This window comes from Scomber japonicus, chromosome 18 (genome assembly GCF_027409825.1).
Source record: "Scomber japonicus isolate fScoJap1 chromosome 18, fScoJap1.pri, whole genome shotgun sequence".
Lineage (NCBI taxonomy): Eukaryota > Metazoa > Chordata > Actinopteri > Scombriformes > Scombridae > Scomber > Scomber japonicus.
The window spans coordinates 13447057-13462960 of record NC_070595.1 but is presented as its reverse complement, the minus strand read 5'-3'; the positions used below and the strand labels follow the sequence as shown (position 1 = coordinate 13462960).

The 15904-nt window shown below is 38.3% G+C and overlaps 2 protein-coding genes across 2 annotated transcripts in view; one reads left to right on the top strand and one right to left on the bottom strand.

The window, feature by feature from the left end:
* Positions 1-1512: 1512 nt before the first annotated feature.
* Positions 1513-5708, bottom strand: asphd1 (aspartate beta-hydroxylase domain containing 1). The gene is made up of 5 exons (XM_053339074.1): positions 5256-5708; positions 4818-5024; positions 4111-4318; positions 1992-2105; positions 1513-1622 (listed from the first exon to the last, which is right to left on the bottom strand). Exons 1-5 carry the CDS (start codon positions 5706-5708, stop codon positions 1513-1515), a joined length of 1092 nt encoding a protein of 363 aa, XP_053195049.1.
* Positions 5709-7944: 2236 nt separating this feature from the next.
* Positions 7945-15904, top strand: part of sez6l2 (seizure related 6 homolog (mouse)-like 2) — a 15505-nt gene continuing 7545 nt past the window's right edge. Inside the window, exons 1-8 of the mRNA XM_053339073.1 lie at positions 7945-8043; positions 8810-8890; positions 9111-9239; positions 9346-9561; positions 13418-13554; positions 14188-14380; positions 14908-15093; positions 15180-15363. Of these exons, the coding sequence (XP_053195048.1) occupies positions 8833-8890; positions 9111-9239; positions 9346-9561; positions 13418-13554; positions 14188-14380; positions 14908-15093; positions 15180-15363 (1103 nt within the window). The 5' untranslated portion in view covers positions 7945-8043; positions 8810-8832. The remainder of the gene's footprint in view (positions 8044-8809; positions 8891-9110; positions 9240-9345; positions 9562-13417; positions 13555-14187; positions 14381-14907; positions 15094-15179; positions 15364-15904) is intronic.

Sequence of the window (15904 nt, the reverse complement as noted above, 5' to 3'; positions counted from 1 at the left end):
ATAATAATAATCCCTCTAAGCCTGACCAACTCTGTTGCATAACAAAGGTACAACATGAAAATCATGACAATTGCTATTTTTCCCTTTCTAATGAATGTGCTGATCTGAATGTTTGAAGGCCACAGTCTATGTTGAGATGGATATCAAAAAAGATATGTTGTAGAATCAATGTAATGACATACAATTGCTGCACAACTAAAAAATATGCACAGATGCCATCACTGGTCTAAGATAAGAGTTTTATGCTGGCCCATGATAGCGTGTTTGATTTATTTATTATTTGCCAATGAATTTGAAAGTCACATGCTTTGCCTCACATCATAGCTCAAACAGCTGATAGAATAAATGTCAAGTGTTGAGCAAATTCATACATCATGAAACAACATATACATACCAACTACATATAAACAATCTCAGGAATAATCTGTCTCTCTGGGGTGGATTAGTTCCATCTCTGTAATCCTCATCATGGGACCCTCAGATGAGCAGATGGCAGATAAGACAAAATCACTGCAGTAATTCTCATCAACTGTCTAAAAACAAGTAACCATAAAAGAGCTTTAGGATTTTTAAATTATGTTTTTTGCTTTCAAAGACATACATTTAAATGGTTTGTTCTATATATACTTATTATATTTTCCCAAACAAAAATATTGGCCTTTGAAATAATTTAATCCAATTTTTTTTCTTTTGCTATTTCATAGTACATTTGTATAAATCATCTTCTTTATTCACAAATGAACTTACATGGAGGCACTGAGTCAATACTGATTCATTTATTATTTATATGTTGTGAACATATATGTGAACAGAATTAACAAAAACCCTGATGTCATACTTAACATTAGATAGATAGATAGATAGATAGATAGATAGATAGATAGATAGATAGATAGATAGATAGATAGATAGATAGATAGATAGATAGATAGATAGATAGATAGATGCATGCAGACAACATAGCATATAAAAGGTTATATATGTTTGGCACCAAATTGGAAAACAAAAATAAATTAAAAAATACATATATGATATTTCTTGTTTTTCAGTTTCATGTTTTCACAGTTTGTTGGTTGAACTATTAGTAAACTTAACATAAAGCATCTCAGGCTGACTCTAGTGGCCCTTCCTTCCTGAAGGCATAGCACATGCACCAGCATCTCAAAACAAAGGCCAAACTCATGACAAATAGGTTTTACATGCAAATAGCATTTGTGAGCATAATATACACCAGATCTTAGGTCTTATTATGCTTTGAAGTGATGTCAGTTCACAGTTTGCCACCAAATTTCCCCTTGTCATTCCTACTAATGTTCCCATGACACTTTCTGGTGGGAAATTTACACAGACCATTAATCCAACACCACTTGAAAGCATGGCTAATGGCTTGTGTAATTCTTCATGTAGATTCACACAGTGTTTCATTGACTGGAATGAATCGTATGAGCCACAACAAGCAGGGCTAAGTTAAGGCACCTCTGCGTATTGTACTTTGATAGTTCAGGAGTAAATTTAAAGGTCAGGGCTGAACATGAAGTCCAAAGCTTGTCTCTCTGCTGCAGCCACATTTGGATGCCAGAGGTCCACACTCAGAATGACTCGGGGTCTAGCATCTGGAGGCCCTTTAAGAATAGACACAGACATATTTATAGAGCAATATGCAAGAGTCATAAAGATTCAGATGGTGGGAATAATTTGTTTTGGAGCAAGCAACTCCAGCGATATTTTATTCTAGACTTACTTTTTAAATGTAGTAATGAGAATACACATGCAAATAAGTAAAAAATAAGAATAAAATGAATGATATAGACGTTTGTGTCCCACCACAATTTGTGCTAGCTTACTAGTTGTCTTCATAGTAATTCAGTTTTCAAAATTTAATAAATACCATAAACTGAGGAGTTTCCACTATAATTTTCCACATATCATAATACTATAAATGAATGCAAATTTTTTTTTAAATGTTTCAAAAGTTTATGTGATTCACTAACCCATGTGGGAGACAGTGTGAAGAAACGAGTCATCAACCAGAAGGCAGTGTCCCTCTGACCAGCACTGAGGCTCTCCTCCCACCACCAGCTCACACAGAGGTGGAGTTTGCAGACCTAAAAAAACATGATGACTGCTTTTAAACTTCACTTACAAATATTATTTTTAGTCAGATAAGAATGGCATGAGCTGTTCAAAGAGGATTATAACCAGTCAGATCACAGTACAAAAAGGGCAAAGAGGAAATTAATCGTAACCCTAAACTACTAAATACTGCATTACACAATATTTACGTTTTTTATCAGATTCTTTTATGCTTTTTGTTGGCATAGTAAACACCAGAACAGCTCCAAAATGCACTTCACAACACAGTATATTGAACCATAATATCTCTTTAGTCTCTTCATCAACTTGACGTTTGGTTGGTTGGTTGGTATTGCATCTCTTGCAATGTACATTGACTCTTTTCTTCTGTGATAATACAGTTACTGAACAATTATGTGCTGAAGTCTTGCAGAGTTCAAATCTTGTTGAACATGTCTGAGATGTTTTTACCAAACTGCCTTGCACAAAACATCTTATTCTGTGAGTTAGTGTAATATGAGTGAAGCATACGTACAGCCAAGGTATTACTATAGTAAATCATCACCTTTTTTTGTTCCTCACTGACTGTTTGTTTTCTTCTTTATTTTAGGATTTTCTATGAGACAAACACTCAATATATCACTTGAACAACTCAGCAACTTACCCAATACAAAATGAAACCCACCATACCAAATGAAATGGCTGAGTTTCATGTAATCTGCCTTTGGAGTAGTATTGCTGATGCACTGTTTTGAATTGTATGAGGTTCTGTCTAGAGTTAACTGAACATTTATGCACACTTTCAAGGCTTTCATGCTTTAATCCAAAGTCTCGTCGTCTGTCTCTTTGCCCAACTGGATCTCCTAGTTCTGCTTTGTTAACATCAATATGTCTTTGCATAGTTTCACTATAGAAGACTGCTCCCTTATTACGTGGTTCAAAGTTGATACTCTCAAAATTTGAAGCTGGGATGTCACATGCACTTTGAAGCTGCTCAAACAACATAAAGTGCCCTAGAGATTTCAAACTTTGGAAACTGATGCATGATTTTCGCATTTATTCGAATTGATTAGAACATCAATGTAGGTATTTGGTGTTTTTATGTGTAATTTCATTTGCTACATTTAAGTGTATTCTTAATAACTACATTTTTATTGTAATCTAATTGGCCTGTTTTAGTCGGCTGTTAAGAAAGACAAGAAGAGATGTCTACAAAGAGTCTGATCTAAAGATGCAGTCACTTAAGTCACCATATAAAGAGGACAATGATTGGGTCTGTTTAAAATGGGAACGAGCCATGAAAGAAAGGCTTGATAAATATAGATAATTGTGGAAGAACTACCATTTTTATAGAATTGATCCTCCCAGCCATGGAGATATGGAGAGTTTTACAGAATTCTATATTTTGCTTTAGTTGATCAGTTTTTTTCTGCCAATTAACGTGCAAAAGGTCAACTTTTTTGTTATTTTTAAGATTTGTGAAGGAATGGTTTGCAGATATTGGTCATTAATATTTCTAGAAATGGGCATTACTCAGTCTTTTCCCAGTAAACTGCAAATCCTGAGAATGAGCAGATACTGTAGGTTTGTGATAGACAAAAATGATATCAGCATAAAGAGAGAGATGCTGTGGAATACGCTGTGGGTCTATAGGAGTTATTTCAGGATTCTGTCTAGTATTGATTGCTAAAAACAAATGGGAGAGAGCTGTTGAGTTCCACAGTGTATCACAATTGGGAGTGAGACGCTTGGTTGGTAAAGATTGAGGCAACAGGATGAGAATAAATCACCTATATCCATTTCCTGAAAAATCTTCACCTTTGAAGTCATAGGTGTTCAGGTGGGTTTAGATAGTAAAGTTTAGATAGTTATGTTAATTATGAGTATGTTTTAGGAATTTTTGTCCATATGCTGTGTACTGTTGATTTTTAGGTATGTATACTTATTTGAAACTGATGTGGACCAACAAAAGCATGATTGATTTACAGAAGAGTCAGTGACAGATTGTTCTGATATGTCTGAGATGACAATACTGACCTAGATGGCAACGTAGACGAGTATTGGTGGGTCCATATGAACTCCCCAATGTAGCACCGGGTCCCAGCAGCCAAAATCCAGCAGATCCCAATGAGTTGCTACTTATAAATGTACGAAGAGAGAGCAGCGTCCGGTACGTGCAGGGACAGGAGCGACAATTTCCCGCCACACAGATACCTGCGCTGTACAAAGAAAACACTGCCTGGCCCTGAAAGAGATGATGACATGTGATTTCCATATGACTCAATATCAGGCCTCTGATATAGAAAAGACACAGTCATCAATATCAGAGTTAATAGGTGTACCTTTAAAGAACCAACTCTATAATTGAAAATACTAAATAAATACACTATCATTTAGACGTATTCATTTTTAGTTATTTGATTGATTGATTTAATTCATTAAATAGAGATGAATATCTTTGTTAGCAAAGTCCATTCCAGAAGTCACACACAGTCTGAATAAAGGTTGAATTTCATGTCTAAGAAAACCTTTTATTGTCCTAGTCACTCTTAATTATTCCACATAATGACATTTTTCAGCAGGTGGTATTAAACTCCTAAATTGTGCCATTATTGTTCTACATGACTTTGCATAAAAGGTAATAAACATTTTTTATACAAAAGGATGGAAGTGTTTCTTGCATTCGCCCTTTCTCATAGTGAATGATAGGGTTAGGGTTAGGGTTAGGGGATATTTTTAAACACCTTTGGTCCCAGACACGTCCAGCCTGATTTTGAGTCGATGCCCCTCTGATAAACAGCTTGAAACTCAGCCAAGATCACAGGATAGTTGGCTTCCAAGACCTCAATGTCATGCCGATGAGCATCACGTGGGAAGAAAGGAACACTTGGCACATCTGGCAGGAAGAAAAGATGAGGCTTCTGTATAGCAGAGTGATCATTCAGTCTGACCTAAAGTAAGAACAATGAAAAATCAGGGATTTGTTCTCAGTTAAATTTCAAAATTTAAATGTTGTTGTACAAATGAAGGTGTGAAAGTTTTACATAAAATTAAAATGCATGCTATGAAAACAAATCTTTGACCATGATGAAATTTAATGTAATCCACTGAATCCACATATACACAAGACTTACTGCTAAAAGCAAGCACCAGCCTATAGCCTGCTGGGAATAAAGTCATACCTGCTCATGGAGGCCCTTATGAATGCGGCCCATGCCCACCCAACTATAGCGCTTAGCATACTCTTGCAGTGCTCCATAGAGTTTCTTGGCTTCTGCAGATGCCTGGGCTGGAAACAAGGCATGACTCAGCACTGGGGTGAGGTAGCCCTGTCCTTGCTCCTCATCCTCCTCTGTTTCCATGGAAATAAAGGGAGTAATTTGATCACTCCTCAATAGTTTGGACCGTGCACTACACTTCGTTCCAGCGCAGCTACCGCCACGGGACATCATGGACCGCCGTAAGCCTGACTTGAGCTTTCCAGCATGTGCATGGCCTGGGATTGGCAGATCGGACCCCATCCGATAACAGTGCCAAAGAAACAAGAGCAGTAGGGTCCACAGAAGGCCGCTCAGTGAATGGACACCCAGTTCAACATATTGAGGCAAGGGCAGTGTGTTCATTGACCAGTGCATCCTTTGATTTTGTGAGACACTCAAATACTGAAACAGAAACAGATTAAAAGATTATACATGAATATGTGTAATATTGCATCAGTCGGCAGTAAAACAAAAATGATGTTTCTCTTTCAGCGTAAAACTAATCATCCAGGTGACTACAAACTTTATGGTAATGTTTTAATTGTATTTCTTTGATTTACTATTTACCATTAATTTTATGAAAACAAGAGTGGCATGTATTCTAAGACAGTATTTCCCATAGCATTTTGTCAAAGTCTTTCAGATCATGTTAAGGATAAGAGAGGCTGTGTTTGCCAACAAGTATGGCCTAAAGAAAATGATGGACTGCCCTGATTTCAAACAGACTACTCATTCATTTATGTTCTTTACTTTAATCTCCATCAGGGTCACAGAGAGCTGAAGTCTATCCCAGCATGCACATGGCAGAAATTAATGAAACATTCAGGATAGGTTTTCAGTCCTCACAGAGTCACTGACCTCTTGCTTCGGTTGCCTTTGAGACTGACTTCATGGTGTTATGTAAGTGATCTCAGACCCCTGACTCCCTGAGCAAACGAGCTGCGGATGTAGCTAAATATTTCACAGCAGGAAATGATCTTTAGTTATCCCAAGAATGTTTCCATATTCAACCTTAGCTGCTAATTGAGAGAATATATGTTGCTTCCTTTCAGTGTACTACATGTAAAGTAAACAGGCTGCTGAAAGTTAAACCACTTCTGAATGGCTGATTGTTGCTTCCCACCAATTACCAAGGAGTTTTCGGCATCAACCCCAACTTTTTTCCTAATTACCGTAAAAACCGGTGTATAAGACGCACCTTAAGGCAATATTTTTTTCATTTAAAAGTGGGGTGCGTCTTATACACCGGTGTGTCCTATTCACCAGTAAAATACAGAGAAAGGTTGAATCTGATCATAGGTATGTAAAGGGCTGTCCGCTGACACTAGTTGCGGAGATGTTTCAGTATTTACAGACCAAACTGGTGTTGAAGTGCAATGTGTCTATTTGCGCACAGTGACAGCTCTGATGAAGAGTTTTTGGCACTCAAGCACACAGCCTACACACTGTATTAACATCATTACCGGACCATTAGGTGTGTGTTTTAATTGTTTTTCTACTAAAAGTAAATTGAAAAAATGTTAGTGTATATAAATGAATAGTTACTTGTGCATTCAAATAAACCAGTCTTTAATAAAAGTGTTTTTCCCAGGATGACACCCTACAAAATAGACACCGGTGCGACTTATACACCGGTTTTCACGGTACCATTCTTATCTGTATGATCAAAGCCATTGTAATATACTGCATAATACTCTCTTTCCTATTAGTTGTAATACTCTCTGTTCTCTGTGCTATTACTTAGGCTACTAACATGTGTGCACTGGGGGTTGCATGCTATTTTATGAATGGAATAGAGAAAGTAGAACATATCAGAGCTTGCGTTCGTGTGTGTGTGTGCGCGCGCGCGTGCGTGTGTGTGTGTGTGTGTTTGGGAGACATACAGAGTCAGACAGACTCTTACAGGCTAGATGTTTTTATTGTTGCATACGAGCAGAAAACATGAGTGCGTGCACGTCTACATGCGCGCAAGTCTGCGTGTATGTGTGTGCATGTGTGCTTGCGTATGTGTACGTGTGAGGGGTCTTTCTTAATAGACTTATTCCAACCAATTCGTCTCGTCGTTGCGTCACTAACATGCTAAGTGATGAGCAGTGGAAACACCTATAGATTAAAGCACGGCAACGCAGTGCAAAGGTGTCCCATAAATTGCGGAATTGAGTCCCTTTTCTTACATTCGCTTCAGCTTTCATTTTGTTTATGCTCTGCTCTAGCCCCCCACAGCTCAACTGGCTCATGTTTACCGTCTGCAATCCATGTTAGCGCCACCATCCACCCATTCCAGGAAAGCACAGCATGGAAAGGTTCGCCATGCATATCTTATGGCACATGCAGCCCTTTAAATCAGCAAACATCCCTATTTACACACTGCGTGCTGCCTCTCTCTCTCTCTCTCTCTGATTACCTTGATATACCGTGCAGCGCTGTGTCGGGCACACTTCAGCACCGTGGTGGTGGTGGACAGCTCTTCCAGCGCTCACAGACAAAATGTGGATATTTTGCCGTGCGCCGCTGCAGTTGCCCTGTGCGGCCGCTAGGGTGCACCTGAAGCTTCAACACAAATGCCCTCACATCATAGCCGAATGCGTCAACCACACAGTAACCAGCTAGGGGCATCTCACCAGCACAAACCCCACCGTGTTCCCGGGGCCTAGAGCAACAGGATACAGTCCAACAAAAAAGAACACAGGACGCAGCCTGGAAGACAAAGGTAAGCGGCAGGTACCTTAAAACATAGATGACATGGTTGTCGGTCTCACTGTAGTGATGACTGATGCCAAAATTCGTCCTCCGCACAAAGAGGGCCGGGGGAGGTGCGAGTAATGCTGCCTCGTAGAGCCCCATCATTTTGACACATACCAGGCTGGTATTTTCACCAAGGAAACGCCTCGAATACCAGCGGAGGTGATTTTTGACACACAACCATTAACAGGTTAATGGTAGAATTGGGTTTACAGTCTACCTGCAGCGAGGGAAGGCAAATATAGAATAGCGCATTTTCGGACATGCTATTGCAGATTTGGATGAGAAAATGCAGAGGAAAAGCCCGAGTATTTAACCTTCTCTCGGATTGCGATGTGTGCCTCTTCCTTTTTCTTAGTCCTGTGACAAGTTTAATTAATTGACATTTAGGATTCGACATCGTGTAATATGAATGGATATTTTTCAGATTGATGGAGCTGAGAATTTGCAGTATTCACATTGCATTTATTCACTAATCCGAGTCATTGTGGCCTTTGTGATGTAAACATATTGAATTGTGAGACAGTAATAATAAGTTGTTATTAAGAAATGATATGACTAATAATGTGTTAACCAATGCCACTCCAGTCAACATGGATTATCCCTGTACCTCTTGCTGTTATTATCAGCTGTCCACTAATAAGCAGTTACATTACAGGATACAAGATACAGTAATTATTCAGCTTGCATGATCAGAGAATAGTGTGCTAACCTGCTCACTTTAACCTTCTCAGGTCATTCAGTTTCATCCAAAGCCATGGGGTTCGCACACCTTGCTGTGATACTGTCTGTCACCATGATCCAACTTGTTTCAGGTAACTGCATGCATGTGCGTGCATGTGTGTGAATGTTTGTGTGTGTGTGTGTGTGTGTGTGTGTGTGTTCTTTCATGTGTCCCACCACAATAATGCAGTGTTTTGTTTATTATAAACCTATAGAAAAAAGCATTTTTTATTCAGTTTGTTTGCCACGTCTTGCTAATTTCATTTTATTCTGGCAAATAACATTTACAGTAATTAGTCCTGGCTATTTCAGGTATGAGCTTTATGACTCCTGAGCCTGATACACCACCAACATCAACCCCAGACTCTTACCCTCTGGGTGACCTGATCCATGCTGCCCTGCAGAGTAAGGAATACTTAGGACAGGCTTCTGCGGGCACAGGTACATTAACACAGGCCTTTATGGCTTAGGAAATGAGCTACAGTACGATGTGGGTGATTGCTCATTGGAAATGACACACCTTAAATTGAATGTTTGGACTCTGCAGGTACTACCACCAACCCAACACAGGCTGTGCCAGGGCTAGGGCAGTCTGAGTCTACAGCAACAGTCATATCACCAGGCCTGCTCACCACAGCTTTAAGCTCCTCCTCTGCAGCCAGCCAGACAGGATCAAGGAATACCATGTCCTCGCTTCCCATAGAGGAGGAGACCACTACCACTCTGATCACCACAACCACTATAACCACAATGCACATGCCAGGTACCTGCATGCCAACACCTGGCTTTCCATGAGTCTTGGTTTGTTGATGTTAGTTGATATGGTTCTGATAAAATGATGTGTGAAAAATGCTTCAACAAATAATTTAGGATCTCGATTGTGGCATTGGATTTGCACAGATTTCAGTGGCACCTGCAGTGACAACAAATTCCTATACTGAATCACTCTGTTTGCGTCACAACTTTAAATTCTCCTCTCTGCCTCTGACTCCTTGAAGAAAGGATGACAAGGAGATCTTGACAGACAAGGTAACATGAAACAGTCATAAAATATCAATATGTTACTAGGCAGGTTTACTATATAATGCAAGATAGCTGTAAAGAAAAACATGCATGTACCTTATGTTTTTTAGAAAATTACAATGCTGTTACATAACCAGTGACTCAATACTCATTCAATATTAATTCTGTTCAGTCAACATAGCTAACTGATATTGTGAAGTCATATTGTGCAATATGTTCAGTGTCAGTATTGATTTTAGATTTTTAGCAGTTTGGTAACTAATCAGTTGAGAACAGTCTAAAGTACAGACATGTTAGTCCATGTTCCTGGTCTTATTTCTGTAAAATAACATGTTTATTCTTCTTCCTTATTTCAGGAATGATTCTAAAAAATAATGCAAGGAGCCATGAGTCAAGGAGATGATGAAGTGTTTCCCCTGTCTATCCTCCATAACCCAAGACAAGAAACACACTGTTTTACCAGCTTGAACTGCAGAGAGATCGTATAGCCAGTTGTATCAGTAAAGTACTTACATGGATTTGTGTATCTTTGACCCAGATGATTGTTATAATAGCTGGCACTGAAAAAAGTACACATGTGGTGTTTGTGTATCATAACCTGTAGTCTGTTACTAAATGACCTACTGCCATGACTACATGAGCTTTAAATATACAGAGTTTTGTAGCTGTATCAGCCACAAAGGACAAGATATGTGGAGATGAAGAGAGGCTGATGACTTTAAGGATTTTGAAGCTCTGAGACAAGTGAGATAGAAATCATACAGGAGGAGTTTGGCGTCAATATCTGCAAGGATGTTATAAGTGAAGTTAGTGTGTCCATTTTCATGCAACATATTCGCTGTCACTGTCCTCCTCATTTACATTGTCACATGAGAAGCTCTGTATTCCGTATAATCTTGACAATAAAGTCTAAATGCACTCTCTCTGTCTTTTAGTTATGATTTCTACCAATACATACTAATAAGCGAACACGAAAACAACGTATTAACTGAATAAAGAGCAACCAGGTGAATATGAATACTAATATCGGTACTGTCATATTCTAAGAAGAGGTATTAATTTGACAAATCAGTATGAGTCAGTCAACAATGCCATCATGATCAGAATACTAATAAGGGGTTGTGAAGAACAGAATAGCATTCAAATGATTGCCAGAAATGCTCTTAAGTGATCATTTCTTTTGGCTCAGGTGCCAGTAACAGACTGAGTAACAGCTCTCATACACCTTCAATGAGAGTGGTTACTCATTCTGGTCATGAAATAAGATAAGACTATATTGATCCACAGAGGGGAAATCCGCATGTTACAGCAGTGCTGGAAACAAGAAAAGATAAGAACTAGGAGTAATAGATGCAAACAAAATGAGAATTGGAAAAAATGCAATTCAATCTATATGCATTGTAAGCATTATAATACTTTGGATATATAAATGACCTGGCTTGTGAACTGCACATTTTTTGATTAAAAAAAATGCAATATGTGCAACAGTATTGGTTCTGGTAGATTTAGCTGTAGTTGTATATATTTGTTATATAGCTGAAATAGTGAGTATAAAATATAAATAAAATATGCAGTAGTGTTGTCTACACAGGCCAAAAGTCTGTCTTTAAAAGTCAGTTTTTGTGCAATATTCAAATTTAGAGCTCTGGAGAGTGAAGGAGTGTGTGGGATGGGGTGGAGATAAAGATGGTGGTGGTGGGCCTTCAAGCAGCATTATAAGACTGCATCGCTGCCACAGCTACAAATTATTATTGAGGAAATGTGGCTGAGGAGGTAGGAGATGGGTCAGCTGATTTACACCTGAGGTGCGGAGACGTAATGTGAGATGAGTGATCAGTGAGATGTGTGTGTTTTGTCACCTACTTGGGTCTCATTTTTTTTTTACTGGAGATTATCAATTAAACTGTCTGTAAACCATCTTCTAAGTAGAGAGGATATTTTCACTTGCATATATGGCTACACAGTTGTAGCTTAAAGGAATAGTTCTTATGCTTTCTTGCCAGGAATTTGGTGAGAAGTTTGATCAAATGAAAATGCTAGCCAAATTCTGTTCAGAGGTAACAAAATCCACCAACATGTAACCTATAACCTGTTAATTAGTGAGCTTTAGAGGTGTCGGTAGACCAAGGCTAGCTACGTTGCAAAGGAGAAAAATATTTCCCAAAATATTGACAATGTACCTTTAACTCTGTAATGCACATTATGCACAAATAACTATAATGTCTCTCTCATCAAAGAATTATGTGACAGTACACAAGTGTATCCACTACACTTAAATCCATTCCAACTTTAAAAATGGCATGGAGGTGCTCCATCTGAGTGGACAGATTTTACATTTACTCCTAACTGTCTGCATGCTCAGTTAAAATGTCAGCTGAATTATGTTTTGGTTGCTTTCCCCTTGATGTTGCTTCTTGCCAACATTATTTGGTTTGTATTCATTGCTAGTCAAATGAACTGTAAAGCCCTCTCCTCTCCAGAGGTTTGGTTCACTGTGGCTGGTCAATCATTTCAATCTACCAAGCACAGCAGCAATCATTCATGCAGTCAATAATATTATTTAATCCAGGGCAATCCAACAGATCAAAGCTTCATCTACAACAGTGCTTCAATTCAGCCAATAGTCACTGGTGAGGATGCCTTTCAAATTGCACACTGCCACTTAATGATGATAAATTAGGGTCAAGCTAAAGTCAGATTTAATGCTGTCTGACGTGGCCCTACAGCCCGAGGTGATCTCAAATATCCCTTCATTGAAACCACTCAAAATATTCCAAAATGTATATTTTTATCTAGTTGTTATTAATACACACAGTTAATCATATGAAAGTGGTTATTTGTACTTATTTTCCACACTGGCATCGTGGCATTGTCTCTATTAAGGCCTGATGTTTATCTTTCTTTTTTCTGGTGTATTTGCTAAATGTTCCATTTTTACCACTTAGAAGCTGGACCATTTAAAAACTAATCATTATTTTTACTTAGCTATTTTAGCTATTGTAACTTCTCTGCTTGCTTGCTAAAGGTTCATCATTCAAAAGCAGCACATGGCGTTCAGGTATTTCCACTATCTCAGGTTGGAGGGAGATGTTTCCTGTGGATTGATAATCATGACAATAAATATACTACTAAAGAACAGCTTAAGACCAATCTGCAATCCTATTTATGTGTTTATTTTCTTCCTAAACACAAATATGGGGATACTTTAGTCAAATATGTGGTCTTTTCCTTTTTTTTCAAAACGGCTAAGTATCTATGTGTCTTAATCCCATCTCATTCCTTAGTGTACCAAAAGTGCTTGTTTGTCTCGTGTATTGTAAAACTGTAATCATGTAACAATCACCACATGTACTGGAATGCATACATTTTGACTGACCTTTTCACAGTGCACCTTAATTCTCAAAAAGCATTTGATTGTGAAAATGTCAATTGGGGAAAAAGCAATCTATGCTATTGTATAACTCAGAAACTGCCAAGAAGCCATTGAGCATGGTACTAAAACTGTATGACTTTGGATTATGTTGCGTAAAAAAGTATGCTCTCTATCTCTGCAAGTTTTAAAATGTTTTGATCTATTCTTATCCCTCTTTTCACAGTCCAATGCAATGCAACTTTGTCGGCAATGGAAGATGTGATCGAGTCACCAGATCCTGCATCATCATCATCATCTTTTTCTCCACTGGAATGCACCTACAGCATTACTGTGTATGCAGGTTATGGTGTGGAAATTCAGGTAATGTGCATTTTCTCTGATATTCTTATGAATCCACAAGCATTAATCATTTTTCGAACATGCAGCTTTTTTCAAACTTATAGGGTTGTCTTTAAAGTGAATATTTGGGTTTTTGTCCTTAATTATGAAGAGGAATATATACAGTGCAATAGTGAGACTTGAGATATGTCTTATTAAATACAGTATAATTAACATAATTAGATCTCTTTTTTGAATGTGAACTGTGATATAGATGTGATAAATACAAAATTTGAGACATATTTTAAACTGTGTTTTACATTTTCAGACAAATAAATAACTGCAGGGTAGATGCTGTATGTTGAGTGTCTATATCATTTACATTTAGGTGTATATTATGAACAAAGTGTAACAAGAGCTAGGCTGTATTGATTTTTAGCTAATGAGGTTCAAGTTCATTTTTGGCAAATTGAAGCAAACTCATTCACACACAATTCAAAGACCATCAACATAATGGCTTATGTATTTATAATGTATTTATGCTTTTCATTTCATCATCTTAAAGGTGCCATATGTGCACATAAAGACTTTTAGTTAATTTGCTGCTAAATTGCCTGACAAGTTTATTAACTGAAGCTGCTTCCATGTTGTTACTTCCTCTTTTTTTCCCTCTAGGTGAGGAAGGTTAATCTGTCTAAGGAAGAGTCTCTGACAATCATGGGATATGGAGGTGTGGGACCAGAGCTGTTGGCTAACGAGACCCTGATGAGAGAGGGTCAGGTGATTCGCAGTACAACCAATCAAGTGTACATTCATTACCGCAGTCTCCGACAGACCAACCATGGCATGTTCAGCCTCCACTATCAAGGTAAATTAATCCTTCAGGTGAACTCTTTTTCACCTTTATTTATTTGAGCAATGCTCTCTTTTCCAGGAATAAGCTGATCACATTCACATAGTTACACATTCACAGTTGTAAGCTGCTCAGTACATCCACTGTCTGGAGCAGTTGAGGCTGAGTTGCAGTTTTGATGATCAGATTCCTGCAGCATATTCATGAAACTCATCACGGAAAATCTAAAGATACATGGATCAACATCCAAATCATTGACAGAAATTGGAATGGATGTTAAATACTCACAAATGGTGAAAAAATGTGAATGAGAAAAACTTTGACATAATGGGACAGTGGAAATGGCATAAATTGTAGAAATTCATCATTAGAAGAATAGATTAAAAACATGAGAAAACATCTTATTTAAACATCATAAAAAGTTTCATATATAGTAGACGTCAGGTGAATGAAGCATAGGAGTTGAAGGTTTGACAGTTTTTTCCCAACTTAACAAAATCAATTTCACTATTCCTTCCTGTATCTCTCAAACACCCTTTTAGCCTTTCTGCTGTCCTGCCCATTTCCATTGTCTCCTGAGGGCGGCGGAGTGACGGTGACAGACATTCATCCTGGAGGTCAGGCGCACTTCCACTGTGATCCAGGTTTCCAGGTTCGCGGCCATGAGGTGGCGACCTGCGTCAACACAACACAACCACACTGGAGCACTCCCGAGCCACAGTGTGTTGGTCAGTCAAGTTATTTCTGGCCAGCCTTTTATAGCAGTATGATTGTTACTGTGGAAAGTAACATGTGGAATATTATTTTTCCGTAGCTGTATCTTGCGGAGGATGGATTCGTAACGCTACAGTGGGCCGGATACTGTCTCCACCACCTCCATCTGTCAGCAACCACAGTAATGGAAACAACCTGAGCTGTCACTGGTTAATAGAAGCCAAAGAGGGGCACAGACTCCACCTACACTTTGAGAGGATTGCACTGGATGAAGATGATGATAAGTATGTTTCTGTTCCCACCAGTTTGTGTATCACATAATCTGTTTTTTAAACCACAAGAGGGAACACATATTGAAAATTTAAATGTTCATATAAAATTCAGAATCCCCAATGTCCTCTTTGTTTTGGCAAATTTGTATTTTTAGTTATCTTTTCACAAACTTATGAAGATGTTCCTATTCAGATTTTTGGCAAGTCAGGGATAGTCAGATTACTGTAGATCAGCCCTTCCTTTATTTTCCACTGCCTTCACTTAATGTTCAGCTAATCTGAGCCTCACAAAGTTGTTGTCGGTTATTTAAAGCATATTAAACCACTTCCCTGCACATCCCTAAAGCTATCCAATGATAGACAGACAGTAAATAAATTATGTTAAAACAATGCTTAAACACATATATATGTATATATACATTTTTCTGAAAAATCCTGTCTACTACACTACGATGCAAATGGATATTGTCTTTTGCCCAGACCATCCCCATTTGGCTAGTTAGACTGTTCAGTTTTTTATTTCCCACTACTCTACTACCTACCATCATCACAT

What these genes read in the sequence shown, in the direction of transcription:
- asphd1 (XM_053339074.1), bottom strand. Translation starts at nt 5,708, where the DNA reads ATGCACTGGTCAATGAACACACTGCCCTTGCCTCAATATGTTGAACTG. An exon ending in TCGTCTACGTTGCCATCTAG is followed by an intron (nt 2,106 to 4,110) that starts GTCAGTATTGTC and finishes ATGTTTTTTTAG; the next exon opens with GTCTGCAAACTCCACCTCTG. An exon ending in TCACACTGTCTCCCACATGG is followed by an intron (nt 1,623 to 1,991) that starts GTTAGTGAATCA and finishes CTATTCTTAAAG; the next exon opens with GGCCTCCAGATGCTAGACCC.